The 18,151-nt window shown below is 36.2% G+C and overlaps 2 protein-coding genes across 10 annotated transcripts in view; one reads left to right on the top strand and one right to left on the bottom strand.

Moving 5' to 3' along the window:
• The window catches only part of Mms22l (MMS22-like, DNA repair protein), a 120,739-nt gene extending 116,889 nt beyond the window's left edge, over window positions 1-3,850 (top strand). The window contains exons 24-25 of the mRNA XM_005377795.2: window positions 122-289; window positions 2,078-3,850. Of these exons, the coding sequence (XP_005377852.1) occupies window positions 122-289; window positions 2,078-2,159 (250 nt within the window). The 3' untranslated portion in view covers window positions 2,160-3,850. The remainder of the gene's footprint in view (window positions 1-121; window positions 290-2,077) is intronic.
• A 4,899-nt stretch (window positions 3,851-8,749) lies between these two features.
• The window catches only part of Klhl32 (kelch-like family member 32), a 196,728-nt gene continuing 187,326 nt past the window's right edge, over window positions 8,750-18,151 (bottom strand). For all 9 annotated transcript variants that reach the window (XM_005377793.1, XM_013510927.1, XM_013510928.1 and 6 more), the window contains 3 exons: window positions 16,838-17,030; window positions 15,080-15,174; window positions 8,750-9,975 (listed from right to left, as the gene is read on the bottom strand). In XM_005377793.1, the coding sequence (XP_005377850.1) occupies window positions 9,814-9,975; window positions 15,080-15,174; window positions 16,838-17,030 (450 nt within the window). In that variant the 3' untranslated portion in view covers window positions 8,750-9,813. The remainder of the gene's footprint in view (window positions 9,976-15,079; window positions 15,175-16,837; window positions 17,031-18,151) is intronic.

The following is an 18,151-nucleotide window of genomic DNA, read 5'->3' as shown; positions in this document are numbered from 1 at the left end:
CGGGAGTTGGTATCTATACATAGTACATTTTAATCCTTTTAAAGTCCTTTTCCCCACTCTTCCCTCTCCCCTCCCACTATCTCTGGACCCCAGAACCTTAAGTAATGTGTTTAATTTTTAGGCATTTTATCCAGGAATACGGAGTAAGATACAGTTCTCAAGTTTACGGCATTTTAGAGACAGTGGCAACACTGAACCAGCAGGTTGTCATCCACTTGATCTCTACCCTCACTCAGTCTCTGAAGGACTCTGAGCTGAAGTGGGGTCTTGGCAAGAATACTGAACAAAGGTATGTTTGATGATATTGTTACATTGTTTTGGGTGATGATTATGAAATCTGTATTTCGATTTATAGAAATGGCATGTTTTCTCATTTGAAAAATTGAGAGTGTGCCTTTGTGTGCTGAAAATGTTTTGGGGCTCCATTGCCAGTTTTGTGATTTGAAAGTGCCATGGTTCAGTAACAGACTTTGCAGAATTTACATACCCGTTCACATGTTGTTCCTTTCCAAATGATCACCTTAGAAAGCTACGTGTTTCAGAGATGCCGCCATGCCCAAACCACATTTAGTGTTCTTCACTGAGAAGTGATCTTCAGAGCCGCACGTGTCTTGTCTTTTAGAAAATCCAGTGACAAATTAACCTCAGAGGCTGCCTGATTTATCAGGTCAGCTGCATCATGTGTGTCCAGTTAATGAAATAAGCGACACAATTGATCCAACCGTTTTAGTCAAAACTAGGCACTTTTTTTTTCTATAAACCTATGACCAAACCAAAACAGTGCTGGACTATTTTGAGAAATACAATCTTATAAGTCTATAGTTCCAAAAGAGATTATTCTACAGGAGTCAGTACTCACAAGAGGATTCTTATGTAATACAATTTATAATGAATCAAATATTTTAATCACATCATGTGTATGTGTGTATCTGTAGATGTACAATCTAATAGCCATATTTTTAGTTAAAGTTTTTCACTGTATATTGAGATCTTGCTTGGAGACATGACTATTTTGATTAGAGCTTTTGTGAACTAAAGAATCCATCTCTTCAGTACAATAAAATACATTTTTAAAATGGAAACGCCAGAGACCACCCTTACGTAACTTTTTTGCAGCAGGGTGGAGCATCTCTTTGCTTCTCATACAGAATACCGTGGCTGCCTCTTGCACTTTGCTAAAGAGGAAAGGGAAACACTTCAGATCAGCTTCGAAGGAACGATGTTTTCTGTCGTGTCACAAAACAACCTCACACAAAGAACTCTCTAATATCTAACTCCTAAGCTGTTTTTAAACATGAATGAAAGGACTGGAGAGACTGTGTGAACCATCCTAACTTGGTATGTTTTGGGGACAAATACCCTGCTGTGTCCTGCTCTGTGCAGCCACATCAGCCCAATAAAGGGTTCAACAATTTTAAACAACACAGGGCTGGGGATTTAGCTCAGCGGCAAAGCGCCTGCCTGGCAAGCGCAAGGTCGTGAGTTCGGTTCCTGGTACCAGAGAAAAACCAAAAAAAAAAAAATTTTAAACAACACAGTTATTTAGACTAATGAAATAACTGTAGGGCATAACAACTGCATCTGAAATACAGGAATGTACTAGAATACCTAATAGGAGAAGCATTGTTTTATTTTCAAACTTTGTTACTTCTGTGAAGATAGTAAAGAAAATGGAGTACGTACTAACATTGTTTTATAGGTCTGTTCTAGGGTTGTAAACTTCTTATATTGTTTGTGAACAAGTCTTCCCATTGGAATCATATCATCATTGACCTTAAGCAGTATTTCATGAACATATTTTATAACCTATGCCCATTATGTTTTTTCAAATGATTAATAAATTTTAGGGCTGGGGGTATAGCTCAGCGGCACAGCACCTGCCTGGCAAGTGCGAGGTCCTGAGTTTAATTCCTGGTACCAAAAATAAATAAATTTTAACCCACTTGTGTGTGTGTGTGTGTGTGTATTTAAAACTGAATAAATTCTAATGCCTAGGTTTACTCACAGTATATGTATAAAGCATTATTTTTTTTAAGTGTTGTACTAAATACACATTCTTTTCTTTTTTCTTAACCAGGGAGACCTATAGAAAACTTTTATCTCACCTAGGACAGGTGGGACAACATGAAATACAGAGACTGGAAAATGATAATACATAATATATTTTATTATTTATCCTGTGTATTGATTATCGCTAAAGCCACCTTGTACTACTCCAGCTCCTACTTTAATTAATTGTATTATTTTTTATTAAAAATAATTTCTAGGATTTTTTTCCTGATATACCTGTAAGTATAAAGTATACAAATAAATAAAAGTTAATTGGTAATTATGTAATAGGGTCCTTGGAACTTTACAAAATCGCAATCTATTTTGTAAAGGTTTTAGTGAATTCTAACTAGCAGTGATTTCTGCATGAGTTTGTGTTGGTCCATCCATGAACTTTTTTTTTTTTTTCCATCCATGAACTTTTTACTCTAGTGTGACGTCTTGTCTTCCGATCAGTATGCTGGATTGTTTGTTTGTAAAGCTTTTGTTGTACTATGGTATTTTTTAAAAATACCGGGCTGCTCTTTTCTGGGGCTTTGTTGCCTTCTGTGGGGAGCCAGAGGGATGTCAGAAGATGGAACCATATTTGTTTTCCTTCATTAATGAGCAAGGGAAGTTAATGAACCAAACCCTTACAAAGCTGGCTGAACTCTCCATGATCAGAACCTCACTGAAGGACTATACAGATGATATCTTTAAAAAGTTTTAAACATATACCAGTGGTATTTATGTTTAGCTTCCAAGAATTGCCAGATTTTTTTCTCATCTTTGCTTTAGGGGTGTCATCAAGAAGTATATGAGGGAGGAAGAGCTGCAGAGCCTTTAAGAGAATGAATAATATTTTGGAAACTTAACGATTACCGGTCACAGAAGCCTGAGAGGTCAGCAGATCCATCTCCTTGCTCTTGTTACTTGGCATCCTATATGTTTACAAAGAACCTGTGACTATTTAGCAGCTGTTCTTCTCAGCTATCTGGGTTGTCCATTTCTCCCTTTAGGCCTGCCTGCTTTTTGTGGTGACCATTATTTGGTAGAAGGCGCTTTAGTTCTAGTGTTTGGAACCCATGTGGGTATAAGTGCAGCCCCCTTTTGTGATCTTGAGCAAGTTGTTTACCTTTTGTGAACTTATTTCCTTAATGGAGAAAAAAAGTTAGCATTTCACAATGAATTAGTGAATAATACATGTTAAGATGCTGGTCTGTATTGTGTTTAGAGGTGTCCAGACACGACTACTGTACTACGCACGTGAGATTAAAGAACACCTCTCAAATTTTTTCCTTAATGATACATCCTAGATGGATGACCCCGTTTTTTAGTGTCTTTATACATGTCATGTTTTAATTTATGATTAGTTCCCTTCTTGGGATTGTAATCTTTATCATACTTCTACCATTCTTTCAAAGAAACATTTTAGGGTTGGACAGGTAGCTCAGTTGTGAAGCATTTGCCTGGCATGCCCAAGGCCCTGGGTGCAATCTCCAGCATCACAAAAGAAAAACAGTCCAACCTGTTCGTGACTCAAAAGTTATCTCTAAAAATGAAATGGAGGCGGAGAGTACAGCTCAGTGGGAGCATACTTGCCTATTATGTGTACATCCCTGGGTTTGATCCTTGAAATGGCAAACAGTAATAACAAAATCATCATCATCAAATAAATAAATAAAATGCAGTTACAATTGTCTCTTAATTGTGGTCTTTAGAATCCAAAAGTATAGCTGCTATTTTCATGATATACAAATGGTCTGTTTTTCCCTAAAATCAACTGTCATTACTTCCTTAAAAAGAATAAAAGGTTTTTAAAGGCTGCTTAAAGATTTCCTAGCAATGAAATTTCATTTTATTATAATAGTAACTTAGTGAACTAAGAATGTATGCTTTGAATGTCTCAGCAGTTAAAGAAGTTTTATCTCTTTAAGGCATTCCCTTTAAAGAGGTGTGTTGTCCTCCAAGGAAGATTGTCAAAGATGTTTTAGAATCCTCCTTGCTCCTCAGAATATGAAAATTTTCAGGAATAGGAAAAGCTGCAACTAAATCATGCATTAGGGCATATATCGGTAGATGCTAAGAATAATTAAAGCTTGTATGTAAAACCCAAAACAACATAAAATCCGTAACAATACTTTTTTTTATAGTTTTGTATAAAAAAAAGCTCTTTTCAGCTGAAGAAAACTTATGGTTCAGTTCCCTTTCTGGAAAATTCTTCACTAATTTCATTTCAGTAATCTTGTCTTCTTCCATTTCTGGACTTTACCTTATACCTTTTCCCTTCACATTCATGTCCTCTTAAATACTCTGCAATTTCTAAGGCTCTTCCACCATTTCACTCTTTGTTGGTCAAATCTGAGATAATGGTTTCACTTCTGTGGCATCTCTGTACCATTTGCATTTTTCTCTTCTCTTCCTGTCTCTTCCTCAGGTCCTGCCCCTTTCTGCTTGCACTGTGTTGGGAGCAAGCTCATCGTCTTTTCTTTCTTGTCCCTGGTAGTAAGATGTGGCCCTTCAGCTGCTCTGTCTCACGTCCCTTTAGTAATGAGCTGATAGCACTGGCTCATAATTTTGTCCCTCAGATCTATCTCTAATACGTTATTTCTCAACCTCCCTAGTTGGATTCTTCTGATTCTCAAGGCCGCTGTCGAGCTTTCTATGTCACGTTCTAGTCTCAACTAGCCCTTGCTTTGTTTCTCTACCCATGGGCTACTCTGTTTTTTCACTGCTTACCCTTGGAACTTGCAGGCATCCAGATCCTTCATCCTTCCCCCTTTTAGTCCATCGTCAGCACGAGCGAGCCGCCCCCATCCCCTCCCACCCTCCATCTCCTTACTTTCCCCACCCCTTCTAATCCCCTCTCTCCTCTGGAATCCACATTGTTTAATTTTATTCTGTTAGTACATGTGTGTAGTACCTAATGTTCACATTCCTTGTGGCAAGTTGTTACATTTCCATAAGATATCTTACTTTTTTTAGCCCCTTTCCCCCTCCACCCCTCCTGTTGATCCCCTAGTTTCCTTTTTTTGGGGGGGAATACGTATTTCCAGTACATTTACATTCCTTGTATGGAGCAGCACATGTATATAACATATCCTAACTCATCTTTTTAATCATCCTGTATCCCTCCCCTCCCTGTGGAGTACTACTCTGCCATAAAGGATAAACTAGAATCATTTTAGGAAAATAGATGCACCTTGAGACCATATTAGTAAGTGAAATAAATCAGACACACAAGCTTAAATATTACATAGTTTCTCTTATGTAACTCAGAGTAAAAATAAAGAGTAAAATAAAAGAGAACAGGAAGGAGCACAGTAAAAGGTAAGAGAGTAGCAGTACAGAGAGAAATCTTTAGCACAGGAGACTGGGATCAAGAGGTTTCTTGTTTTGTTTCCTGTCAGGCACTATACTCTCTCTTTACCTGTAGCTCCTTTTCCTACAGTTTACTTTACACACAATCCAGAAGTTAGTGTTCCTAAAGTACTTTTCTCCTGTTACTTCTGTGAAGGACCTCCAGTAACTCATTATTTATATGCAGATGTTAACACCCCTCAGTCTGGAGACCAGCACTATGACTGGACCTTTTCAAACTTAACTCTTTCCGAACAAAAGACTCAGCTGCTTTCTCTGAATGCCACATTCATTCACTTTGTCAGTCTGGTTTACCATCTCTTTATACAGAAATTAAAGTGACATACATTTATTTCACTTATATAGCAACTTAAAAATACTTAAGTAGAAAAACTACACATTGTGGACATGTGAGCGTTCCAGTCAAACAGAATCTATAAAACAGCAAGTTGAGTATAAAAGATTATTGAAGGGCAACAGAATGATGAAATACACTTTATTGGACATTAAGATCTGCTAATGATTTAAATTTCAGTTTAACAATTAGAAGGTTTCCACAGGGGAGGAAAAAAAAGAGTCTATGCAAAAATTGTTAAGTATTGAGTTCATGTGCATTAGAATTTCACAGTTTAAAGCTCTTATGTCTTTATCCCTACTATATTTTCTTTTCTTCTTAACCATATAGTCATATGCTGCCTTATGACCTGTCAGGCAATGATAGGCCACATGTATCAAGGTGACCTCATAAGGTTGTAACGGAGTGAAAAAGTTGCTGTTGCCTAGTGACATAGCTTTCACATTGTCAAGGCCCACACATGACTCGCGTGTGGTGATGCTGGTGTAAACAAACCTATACCACCAGTCATTAAAGTATAGCAAGTGCAATCATGTGTAGCATATGATGCTTAATAGTAATAACTATGTTACTGATTCATGTACTTACTATTCCTTTTTCTCCTTTTGAAATGCTCCTATTATAAAAAGAAAAGTTTAAAACAGTATGTTGTTTTACAGTGGCGGCAGCCTCATACATGAAATGTTTACCACATCTCTTGAGCATCAAGAGGCCACGTGAGTGGCGTACACCCTCTAGGTCTGTATAAGTATATTCTGTGATGTTTGCCTAACAAGAATCACAATGGGCCTGTTGGTCTGTACTCTCACAGAATATTTAACAGTTAAAATTATATATTATATAAAAATTGGAGTTTCTGCATTTTGGAAAAGCCTTTAGGAAATCTACCCTCTCTAAAGCCTCCATGCTGTAAGCACTCATGTTTCAAAGATATAAGGTAAATACCGTAGAAACCTCACCAGAAATTGAATTGTTGGACTAAGCCACTGCTGTTTGATAGGTAGGTTTTTTTTTACATAAATTTACATGTTCCGAAAACATTTCCTGCCTACCTTTCCAATAGTTAAAAATATTGCCTTGTCATGTGACAGTATAGTATGCCAGTATAAATAACATGCTTTATTGGGTTAAAACTTGGGGAGCTACCAAAGTAGCATCTTCTGTCACATAGTTAGAGATGACAGTTTTATTTCTACATTGTGGTAACCTGTATGGTAAGTTTACCAAAAGCACTACTAAATGGTTGTAATTGGCCAGTTTCTACTTATTAGAACTTTGGATGTACTTAAAATTATCCAATTACTGTATTTGTGAATTGTGCTTGTAGAAATATTCTGGGCATTCTTATTTTATATGTAGTGTTTATAAATTATTTATACATAGAATAAAAATTAAAGGTATTTATGTATACACACAAACACACACACATTAAAGAAAAACGTATATATTTAGACTTACATTGTGCCCATAATTACTCAACCTCCTTTTTGTAAAAGGTTTACTATTGAAAAACAAAACAAAACCAAAAAAAACTCAAAAACCCATAATGTGACGCTTTTATACTTAGTAGTAAAATAGTAGAATGTTTCAGCTATTGCTGTGCCTGAGGTGGATACAATATATATTCACTTGACATATGAGGAAAACATGAAGAAATTTGGAAAGTACCCTAATCATAATCTAAATGGCATTTTAAAAAAATATGTAAAAAATTTTATTGTATTTTGCATATACATTGGTTTAGAGAGTAATATTTTAACTGGTTTTCCTCCCATAGCAAGAATACGAAGGTCCATGTGGAACTGCTTTTTGGGTTTTTTTAAAAGTAAAATCTTGAAGTGTGGATTAAATGGTTGAAATGTTAGGGTTTTCTATAGAAATTAAAATAAAATGGGTATTTCACTTAAATAGAAAATATATACTATTAGTTTCAATGGAATTTGACTTACATGACTAAATACAGCCTATACATTTTTTTCTCTGATATTTTTGAGGAAAAGTTTCTAATTTTAAGTCAGCAGAGTTTTGTTCTTTTTAGGGAGGAACACCATACTTGTGATGCTACTCTTTTGCTATAGCTATGAAGGATGTGTTTGAACTCTATGCAAAACTTCCTAAAATTGTGAGTTCAATTCTGTAATATAAGTGAATAATATATTATAAGATCACCAAGGAAGGATTTGATAATATATGCTGATTTGTTTTATATGAGTAGTCAGAAATCTACACAGAAATAATCAAGGGTCGTCTCAGGCTATATTTCCATTAACAATCAAGCAAGCTTATTTTTAGATCATTTTGCTTTCATTCATTGGATGGAGGGGTCTGTGAGTACAAATAGATTTTAATGGTTTTATAAGATAAAATAGCAAGAAAGGAGCTTGTGTCCATTTTCTTAAGTTGCTAAAGTATTTAAAATTCAGGTGACTTACCTACCTTTTAAAGAAGCAATTGTCATTACCAATACCAATTTTCACTGTTCAGCTCCCAAGATTTCTGTCTACATTTTGTTGTTAAGATCTACCTTTCTCTTTAAAATACAATCTACCCTCCTTTCCTTAACCTTTAGTACCTCCACCTCTTCTTTGATCTGAATAAGTCATTTATATTTTAAAGTTAGTAAATTCTGTACCTAAGACAAAAAAGATTTTATTTTTGCTCACTTTTCATTCACTAACCATACTAAAAATGGTTACATGCATAAAATTACAGTGTCCTGTTAGAGAGAGATTCCTGAATGATTGAATTTGTGGGGGGAGAAGTCATAGTAGTTTTCCTTTTCATAAAGATGACCTTAAGTCATGGTGAGAGTGGAGAAAAGAAACATAGATTACACTCACCGAATGTGTGTTCCAACATGATTATGAGGTTTTATTTATTGTTTTGAATGAAGCAACCCTAAAAACCTAGCCTAAAACCATTCTTATGTATTATTAAAAGTGACAGTCATAAAATATATATTCGTTGTGGTGAAGAAGCCCAGAAGCACTCAAGATTGACATAACCTTTAACAAAGTGGAAAACTTTTATTAGAACTGCCAATTCTAGGTTCAAATTTATGTCTAAGCACTTTTTGTTACCATAATTAGTACAACTTTTTAAAGTTTTAAAATGTAATTTTTCACTAAATGATTTAAAGTGAGATATTTAAGAGAATTATTTTCATTTGAGCAAGTATTTATACAAGTTGAGGTGTCTCATGTTGGTAAATGTCCTCTTCCTACTTAGGAAAGGCATGTCTTTTTCACATGCTTTTCAGAATCCCATAGCATGTTTTCCAAACTAATAATTTCTAAACTTAAAAATTATCTCCTCCTCCAATTATAGGGTTCTCAAGACAGTAAAATACCTCATAATTTATAGTTTTTTTAATTAGGCAAAGTCAGCATTTTACCTAATCCTCATGACATTCTTTTGAATGAATATGGAAATCAATAATTATGCTCCTTAAAAGGTGGGAAAACTGAAGGACGATGAAAAAGTTTTGGCTCAAGGTCAGAGTAACCAAGGCAAAAATATGGGTATGCCAGCTGCTGTTCCAGTGTACTTCTGTTATTTCTGTCACCTTGAATAAAATATGGCACTTAAAAATTTATGATGTCATAACGCTGAATCTCAACTGAGCAAGGCTGCATAATGTTAAATTTTAAAAAGAAAAATTACAAGCCCATGTTTAAATGGGAAGGGTACATAGGAAGATTTTAAGATCACTGATGCCGTTGTATGAAAATGTCTTAAGAACAGTGTCAGGTTGTCCTAGATAGCACTGATTAGAAAGAGTGTACAAAGAATGCTTTAAACACCCATCGGACAATAATGTACCATTCAGCTGACACGAAGCTACACCACAGTACACGTCATACATTTTGTATGTTGGCATACACTGGGAAGAGTTCTTAATAATGTATTTTAGAAAATCGTTCGTTTTTTGCTAATATTTATCTGATTATAAGATATAGAAAACAGGACAAGGACGCATTGAGCACTCAGGCTTTTCATCCCCAGAATCCAAAGGTCAGACCTTTGCTCTTCCCCCTGTTCATGAGGGTTATTAACCGAGCAGTGGCTTTTCAGATGGTGCCAATCCTGTGATGAGGCACTTGAAGAGTTTGGAGGTTAGGGCATGTGAAATATGGGGCTGGAAGGAAGCATGCTGCTATTCCATTAGAAGCAAATGGGAGTGTGGGTCCATAGAATACTTCTTCTTTGCCTTCTCTACTTACATCTAATACCTACAAAAGAAGAAGAGACAATTACTCAAAGCTGTATACATATAAAAGCAAGCCTGAATTTAAACTCAGTTCGGCCACCATTACTGTACCTTAGGGATTGTCGTTTGTTGGCTGTTTCCCATCCTAGAAAGATTTTAAGTCCCTACTAAGTGCTAGACTGTGTGTGTCCATATGTATATCTACTATATGCTTATAATTATTCGATCTTCAGAACAGTGATAAAGTAGATAACATTATTTATCTTCATTATACAGCTCCCTTTGACTACTTGTGATTTTTGGTCATGTCATAATATTGGCTTACAAATCTTCATCTGTGAAGTAAAGAAAACAAGACCTTGCAGCTTTACTGTGAAAACTGGTGACATCTAGCTATGTGTCTGGTTTACAGTAGATTATTATAGCACAGCTTTGTGGCAGGTTCTAGTTGATTCTAGAAATTTCCACTTCAAGCTGGAGTTCTGTCTCTTACTGAATGGCATAGTTTCTTTGTTAGTCAGTCCCTGCTGTCACCTAACTGAAGCTGGTGTAATCTTGCTACTGGGAAAATTCTTTCTTCAGGAAACTGCTCTCCTTTTTTTTTTGTTTGTTTTTTGTTTTTTGTTTCCGGTACCAGGAATCGAACTCATGACCTCACACTTGCCAGGCAGGCACTGTGCCACTGAGCTAAATCCCCAGCCCCCTGCTCTCCTTTCTTTGTCAGGCTCATCAGGCTCTTTCCAGCCCTTACTTATCTTAATCTGTCTTCATCTGACTTCCTTCTAACTGTATTTAATACCTTGCCTCCCTTGGATTCCATAATTTAACAGTATGTAAGAATTGGTCGTTGACATTGCCTTCTTGCTGGACACCTTTGGTCCCCTGCATCCTAAATACAGGTGTTGGCCTCCAATAATCCAGCCACAGACCTCTTAGTATCCTTTAATAATTTTGTCTATACTCATGCCTTTATCACCTGCATAGTTAACTCTTAAGCTTCTAACTGTAATAATTCATTATTTCATTTTAGATGGAAGAAGCCCTTGAAATTTGGGTATCCAAGCTCATGAAAGGAGAATTTACTAAGTCCTAGAATGAAAAATCCTTAGCAGTTTCCTTTATTTTTTTTTTCTCAAATGGACATTTAGCTGTCACAATCTAGTGAATGACATACCCTGTCAGTACTAATTTAAAATATTCCTTACATACTAAATATAAACTTTATCTTCTCATTAACTTACATACCTTAAGCATAACATCTATAGTTGGTTTGACTAGGGAAGGCTAGTCTCCATCTATGTTCAAAATTTTGGTTTATTATACTTGTGCTCTCCAAGATAAATTTTAAGGTCAATTTCACAAGTATCAACTTGTCTACTCCATGAAAATAAAAGGAAAATTCCACTGGGATTTTTTATTAGTATATCATAAATATAGAAAGTAGAAATCATTTCATACTTCTCAGAAGTCTGTAAGATTAACTATTGTCTTCAGTTTACAGAGAAGAAAGTAATTTGGCCTGTAAGTGGTGAAGCAGCCCAGTATTTGAGCTCAAGGATGAAACCCAGGAAGAGCAAGGGTTCGGCGCCTTCATTACATCCCTTCCCCCAACTGAATGCATTTTTAGAAGGCAAAATAACCGCGATAATCATTGAGAGCTTTTGTCTGGTAACCTGGGCCAACAGAGACTGCATATGTTAAGCAGATGTAATGTATTTAATCTGAGAAGGGAAAAGGAAGCATTGGCAGTTTTTCTCCAAAACACTCCCCTGTAAACTGGCAGAAGCATTTGGAAGAAGGCGGTGCCAGATTGGCACCCTCCAAAAGGAAATAATAGTAAATGAAGAAAACAGTAGAAGTGATCCCAGGCACAGACTAATCACTTACACACTTCTGCAGCTGCTCCCCCATGTACTGCTTGTCACCCATGGCACACCAGATTAGAGTCAGGCTTGGGTGCCAGACATTTCCTTATGTATGCACAGAATGAGCTAGAGCACCTTCGCCTTTGTCAGGAATCTATTTCCAGTATTTCCCATGAGTCTTTATTATTAACAAGTCCAAATCTCATTCTTTACACAGATATTAATTTGAGAGCATTTCTGCTTTTCTCTTGCTTGGATCATCCTTTTGATGAATTAAAGTCTGCACCAAATCAGAGCAATAGCAAGAAATAGTACGCTTTCTCAACATTTCACATGCATCTTCCCCCGTGACTGATTCCTACAACTGACTGTTACATGAACTTGGATTAGGGTCCAAAAGGACTATCCTTATGAAGTTATTTGCTGGTATTTTTGAAAGCAAAAAATGAGTTTAATCTTCCTGGATGTTAATGGGACAACCTGAACTATTTGACTATGGTCTTCAATAATTGGCTATACTCTCAGGTTAATAGCTTGTACATTGATCATGGATTGAGGATTATTTTTAAGATATAAAAAGTACAAACTTTGATGTTATTAGTATGCATACAGTTTTCACTCCCACCACCCTGCACTTTTCAATCTGCTGTATTGTTTTTTCTTTAATTTCTTTTTAAATTTTCTTTTTTTTTTTTTGGTTTTTTTTCTGGTACCGGGAATCAAACTCATGACCTTGTGCTTGCCAGGCAGATGCTGTGCCATTGAGCTAAATCCCCAGCCCCAAATCTGTCTTGTAATTAGGAATTTCTACTGTCTATAGACATTTTCTTATGAACACTATTCCAGTCTCCCATTAACCTGCTGCTTTGTTGATATTCTTAGTAAAGAAGAGGCCTGCTTTTGAACACTGGTTATGTAGCTTGTCTCCCCAACATCAATGTATTACTGTTAAATACACCAAAACAGATCTGTAGAACCCATAATATAAAATAAAATATTCAAGCTTTAATTCAGAAGAAATACAAGTAACCAGTCATCGATAACTAAAATGCAAGATGTGAGGTAATGATAAGTCTATAATACGTGACTTTTACCTCCAATATCTCTGTGACAATCATACCAATATGGATACATTATCTGTTAACAGTAAAAGCTCTTTAAAACATTTGTCAGATTTATCTCTACTTTGTAGGACCAGTATGCCAGCCAAGAGAATAAACAATTTGCAAGAGTATTTATTCTATTCATCAAAATGGCTAACTGGCATACAACATTACCCATATGCTGACTCTTTTAGAAAAGCAAATATATTGGGACATTTTATTTTCAATCTCATGATATTTAATCCACTAATACAGTCATTGTTTGAAACTTTTTTACTCCCTTCAAATCACTTTAACCCTGAGAATACTCTTGAATATACTCAGTGATTAAAAATATACATTTGTACCCTTTATCTCTTGAGGATAGGTTGCCTGGCTGGAAAAGCCAGACATCATTAGCAGTAAATCTGTGTATAAAATCAGTGATCGTGTTAAAGAAAAGTTCTTTGGGGACAAAAATCAATGACTTGACTGTGAAGTTTGTTTTGCTTTTTAAGTTCTGTGTCTTACAAGCTAATTTTTAAAGAGTATTCCAGAACAGGTATGGAAAATTTTTGAACTATGGCAGCACTCTAGTCTCCTGAATATGGTATATATACACAGTTTCTTTATTCTCTCATATTATGGCTTCAACTTGTTTTCTATTGAACTAGTTTGATTCTGTGATTAGTAGAAATGTATTCAAAATTTATAAATTTGCTTCATGATAAACCCAGAGTTACTTTCATTATTCAAGTGTAAGGTCCCAACAACATTTAAAAAGTGTTCTGGTACTATAAAACATTATCTATTGTCCTGTTTAATGGTTTATCAATTCTGAAAAGTGAAAATTAAATCTAAAAAAAACTGGAAGCTGCTAGATATATGCTTAGGTGAAGACCAGAATTCTGTGGGAGAAAACCTTTTGCTCATTTGTTATCAGCCAGAAGATAAGACTAAGCTGCTGTACAAGGCTCCATTTAGTTAACTCTCAAAATCTTACGCACTTGTGTGTGGGTGTGTGGGTATGCACATGTGTGCATGCAGCTTTGATAATTTTTCTACTATATTTCCTACTTCATTAAGTTCATTACATTCCCACGCAATTCTAGATATTTAGTTTCTGTAACTTTTGCCCATAAATTATATAGCAGTTAATGGTTTGTAGATGAATCTTGGATTAATGTGTTTTATCATTTCTAGATAAACAGAAGTTTATTTAACTTTTTGTTAAATTCAAAGTTAATTGCATTGGATTGGTGAACATAACACTATATAATACTTAATTTTTGAAACTAAATTTTTCTTAACCTTATCTCTTGTGTAAACGTTGCATGTGTACTAAGAAAAACACATTCTAACTCTTCAATCCAGAACTCATCCATATGGCTAAACTTGTGAATTACGCTTTTCATATCTACCCTTACCCTTGTTGATTTTTTTTTCTGCTTGATCTGTGTGAATCATAGAAATATATTAAAATCTCCAGACAGACCTCTGGCAAGATAGGAGAAAAAAAGACAGTATTACGAATGTAAGTGGACATTTAAGGACAACACATCACTAGATGCTAGCAACTTTGAAACCATAGATAATGTAGAATTTTTCTTTAAAATATATACCTTAGAAGATGTGACCAAAGAGTAAAAGAACTTGGTTCTGAAACTGTTAGAGATACTGAAGCAGCTGTTTGAAATCTCCCACCAAGATGAAATTAGGTAACATGTGCAGCTGTAAGGATATACTTTTCCAGGTATCGGGAGAGAAATCTGCCCTATTATTTGTCAATACTTTATCAGAAAACACAGGAAACGATGGTAAGAGTTATAAAATAATGTATATGCTATTGCTCTTCGGAAACCCCCAGCTAACAGCTTAGCCCAGCCTGGGCTGCTCTCAGGCCAGCATGCCAGGGTTGTTTCCTGGGGGCAGAGGCTTTCCTCTTTAGATCAGCGAGAAACCATTACTGTTCACAGGCTCCACTAGGATGGAAAAACACTTCCGCAGGTACCACTTATGGAAATGAACAATTTGTGATACAAAAAATAAGGCAATGGCAGGAAAAGGAAAGGACTTAAAGCCTCCTTCTACATGTAAATATGTCCTTCAGGAACTGCATTACAAAACGTAACCTTACTGAACCACTTGAGCAACTTCAAAAGGAACTCCAAGCACTCACCTGGATACAAGCCAGAGGCTCATTTGTCCAAATTGAATATCCACCAACTAGATATATTCTCCCATTATGGACAGCAACTCCAGATTCATTCTGGCCTAAAGTAAGGAGAGTTGAATAAAAAGATAAAAATCCACGTCTCGCACGTTTTAATTAACCCTTTTGCTACTAGGGGAGAGAGTTTCCCTGTGGCACATTTTTATACGGTATGGGATTTTTGCAGCAACTAATCACTGCCTCTAGTACTTGGGGAAATAGGCCACTATTTCCTAGAGAATGAATCTGCATGAGGTCATAACTAGGTCAAAACACTAATTACTCAGCAAACTCAACACAGCAATAGTAAGCTATGTAGAGCTTTAGTTCTATTCTACGTCATCTACCATTAATTTATAGTGGCAGAAATTACGTTTTAGAGTTGCCAAACAACCTCTGACACTCACAGAATTTTTAAGGCAAGTGCTTACATTTGTAAAGCAATAGCTGCAACCCTAAGAACCCAATAAAAGGGAGCCATGCTCCTAAGTGTGCCCCAAATGAAGACAAATGGCAGGAAAAAAATGATAAAGTTGCTACCTTCCCTTTCTTTACATACACAACAGTTTTAAGATTATATTAAAGTTCCTGAGCTGGGACCAGCCTGGATAATCCCTAGGTACTGACATGCCAAAATGATGAAAGGTTTCTCCTCCCATTTCAAAAAAGAAGACATAATAACTCACTACCACATATTCTTCCCTGGAGGCCATCAGAGAGTAAAAGAGTCTTTTTATTGATGAGCTGGCACAGCACTGGCTGGAGTAATAAATAAGCCGGATCCTATGGCAGGAAGAATTGGGGATCTAGGGATCGAGGGTCTGAGTTACCACTACAACTGAGAGCTAAGTACTTACAGTGGGCTGCAAAAATCATTTTGCAAAACAACTCAATATGTAACATCTACATATATGTCCGGTTGTGCTCTCAATGTTGCTTCCCCCAGCAGCAACTGTGAATGACTGAATACCCACTCTGCATGTTAAAAATGTCTTCAGGAACTAATCTAACCCACTGTTCAGTTTGTGATTTTTCTATTACTTGAGCAGCCCCGGAAGGACTCTGATCATTTGTGGCTCTTACTAATGCAAGGTGACAAGGGAGAAAAGTTTTCAATTCCATATAGAAACGCCAGGAATATTTTGTTTACTGCTTTCTCATGTCTCTTTGGGACAGAGTTGGGCCTCACCTAGGATTGCCCTGTGGAAATGCTTACTTGAGACTGTGTGGCTAGAGGCACAGCCAAACCCCTCCGAGCAAAGCTACTGTAGGGTTTAATTTCTAGGAGACTACACAGACTGATAGTGACAAATAATGAAGACCGTCCCTCTAGAAAAAAAGGGGAAAAGAAAAGAAACAAGAAAAAAAGGGGCACTAAACAAATAAAAACTAAATTGCTTCTGTAAAGAGTTATTAACTCTTTCAGTGCCTTGTTCCTCCTGCATGGATCAAATTTCTGAAGTCAATATGGGCTGATTATGACATGCCTCTCCCCGTCGCATGAGAGTGGACACAGGTAATAAAGGACCCCCCAGGTGCCAGCCACTTGAACAAGCCCTTTTGTTGTAAGGTAATAATGCACACTCTCCTGCTTAATAAAAGTTACTTGCTCTACTCATTCTGCACTTGATAGGTAGAGATACGTTAAAAGTATCTAAGAGAAACAAGTTCAGCAACTTATTAAATTTGCTCTTATTCTTCATTTCATTAATCAAAGCTACTTGCCAGTCAGCAGATTGAAATTACAACGTGTCCACTGGTCAGTGTCAATGTTGTAGGAATCTATGTGACGCACAAGGATCCGGTCGTTATTGTAGTCAAGGTCATTGCCTCCAAGGACATAAAGCTTCCTTTGGACAGCAGCCATGGAATGATAGACCCTTCTCTGCAGCATGGGGCTACGGCTTATCCACTTATTCTGAAAAATGAAATTCAAGTGCATTCGGTTAATAGGAGACCTGCTTGGCAGAAAACAGCAGCGGGTGGCTCATTAGTAGCAGGAACCCTAATGTTTATCAACCACATTCTGTTTTGCATTTCATAATGAAAACATTAAAATTTTACAAGGGATAACGTTAAAATTTTTCAAGATGGTTCTCTGACCCAATTCAGAGAACTTATACATGGAAATTAAGAGTAGAAGTGCCTGGCTTGGTACACTGTAAATAGTGATGTAATGTTTAAGAAAACGGACTTTAGATTGGAATGGCTGAGTTATCTGATCCTGAGCTGTTTTCTGTAGCCTCTCTGTGCTTATTTATATGTAAAATGAGGATAATACCTATCTGAAATAAGTCTGTTCCTAAGATTAAATTAGCTAATACACATAAAGAATTTAGAAAAATGCCTAGCATATAACAAATGTCCAACACATGTTCACTCTTAAAAATACTGTACTAATAATCACGGCGCCAGGGACTCCTAGATAAACTCTCAGGTGAAGGTGGCTTTGCTATACTTCCCAAATTCACCTGAGATCTGTGGATATGATTTGATTGAGTAACAAACCTCCCCCATTTTCTTTATATCAGCTTCCATTATATATTTACAATTCACATTTTAACATTTAGTGGCATATCTGCCAAACTGAGAAAAGTTAGTTCTAGGCACACATGAATTTGTATGAGTATAATACCAAATTTGGTATGAGAACCTGAGAAAAAAATGAAACCTTTAATATTTGGTTCTAGGACACCTGCAATAATGAGAAGGATCTGCTCCGCCCCTTTTAAAGTAAGGCTCCGGTTTTAAATGTAATATAAATTGTAAAATTACATACTGTAAGAATCAAATAAGACTTTAAATCTGAATTAAGTAATTGGTAGGTAAGTAAACCAAGAAATGGACAGGTAAATAAACCTAAACATTTTCTTTCTCCATAAACACTAAACATACAGGAATAATTCAGTTTCCTTTTTGCCAAGAAAAATTTGGATTTTGACCAGAAAAATCTTACGATGTTTTGAATACATAGAATTTCACCACAAAGCTGTGGGGAAGGAAGCAGACAACAAACATGTTTTACAAACATTGGCATGT

This window comes from Chinchilla lanigera, unplaced genomic scaffold, assembly GCF_000276665.1.
Source record: "Chinchilla lanigera isolate Chin_1 unplaced genomic scaffold, ChiLan1.0 scaffold00010, whole genome shotgun sequence".
NCBI classification, from domain to species: Eukaryota; Metazoa; Chordata; class Mammalia; order Rodentia; family Chinchillidae; genus Chinchilla; species Chinchilla lanigera.
The sequence above is the reverse complement of the archived record's forward strand: the minus strand, read 5'-3'. Positions and strand labels throughout refer to the sequence as shown.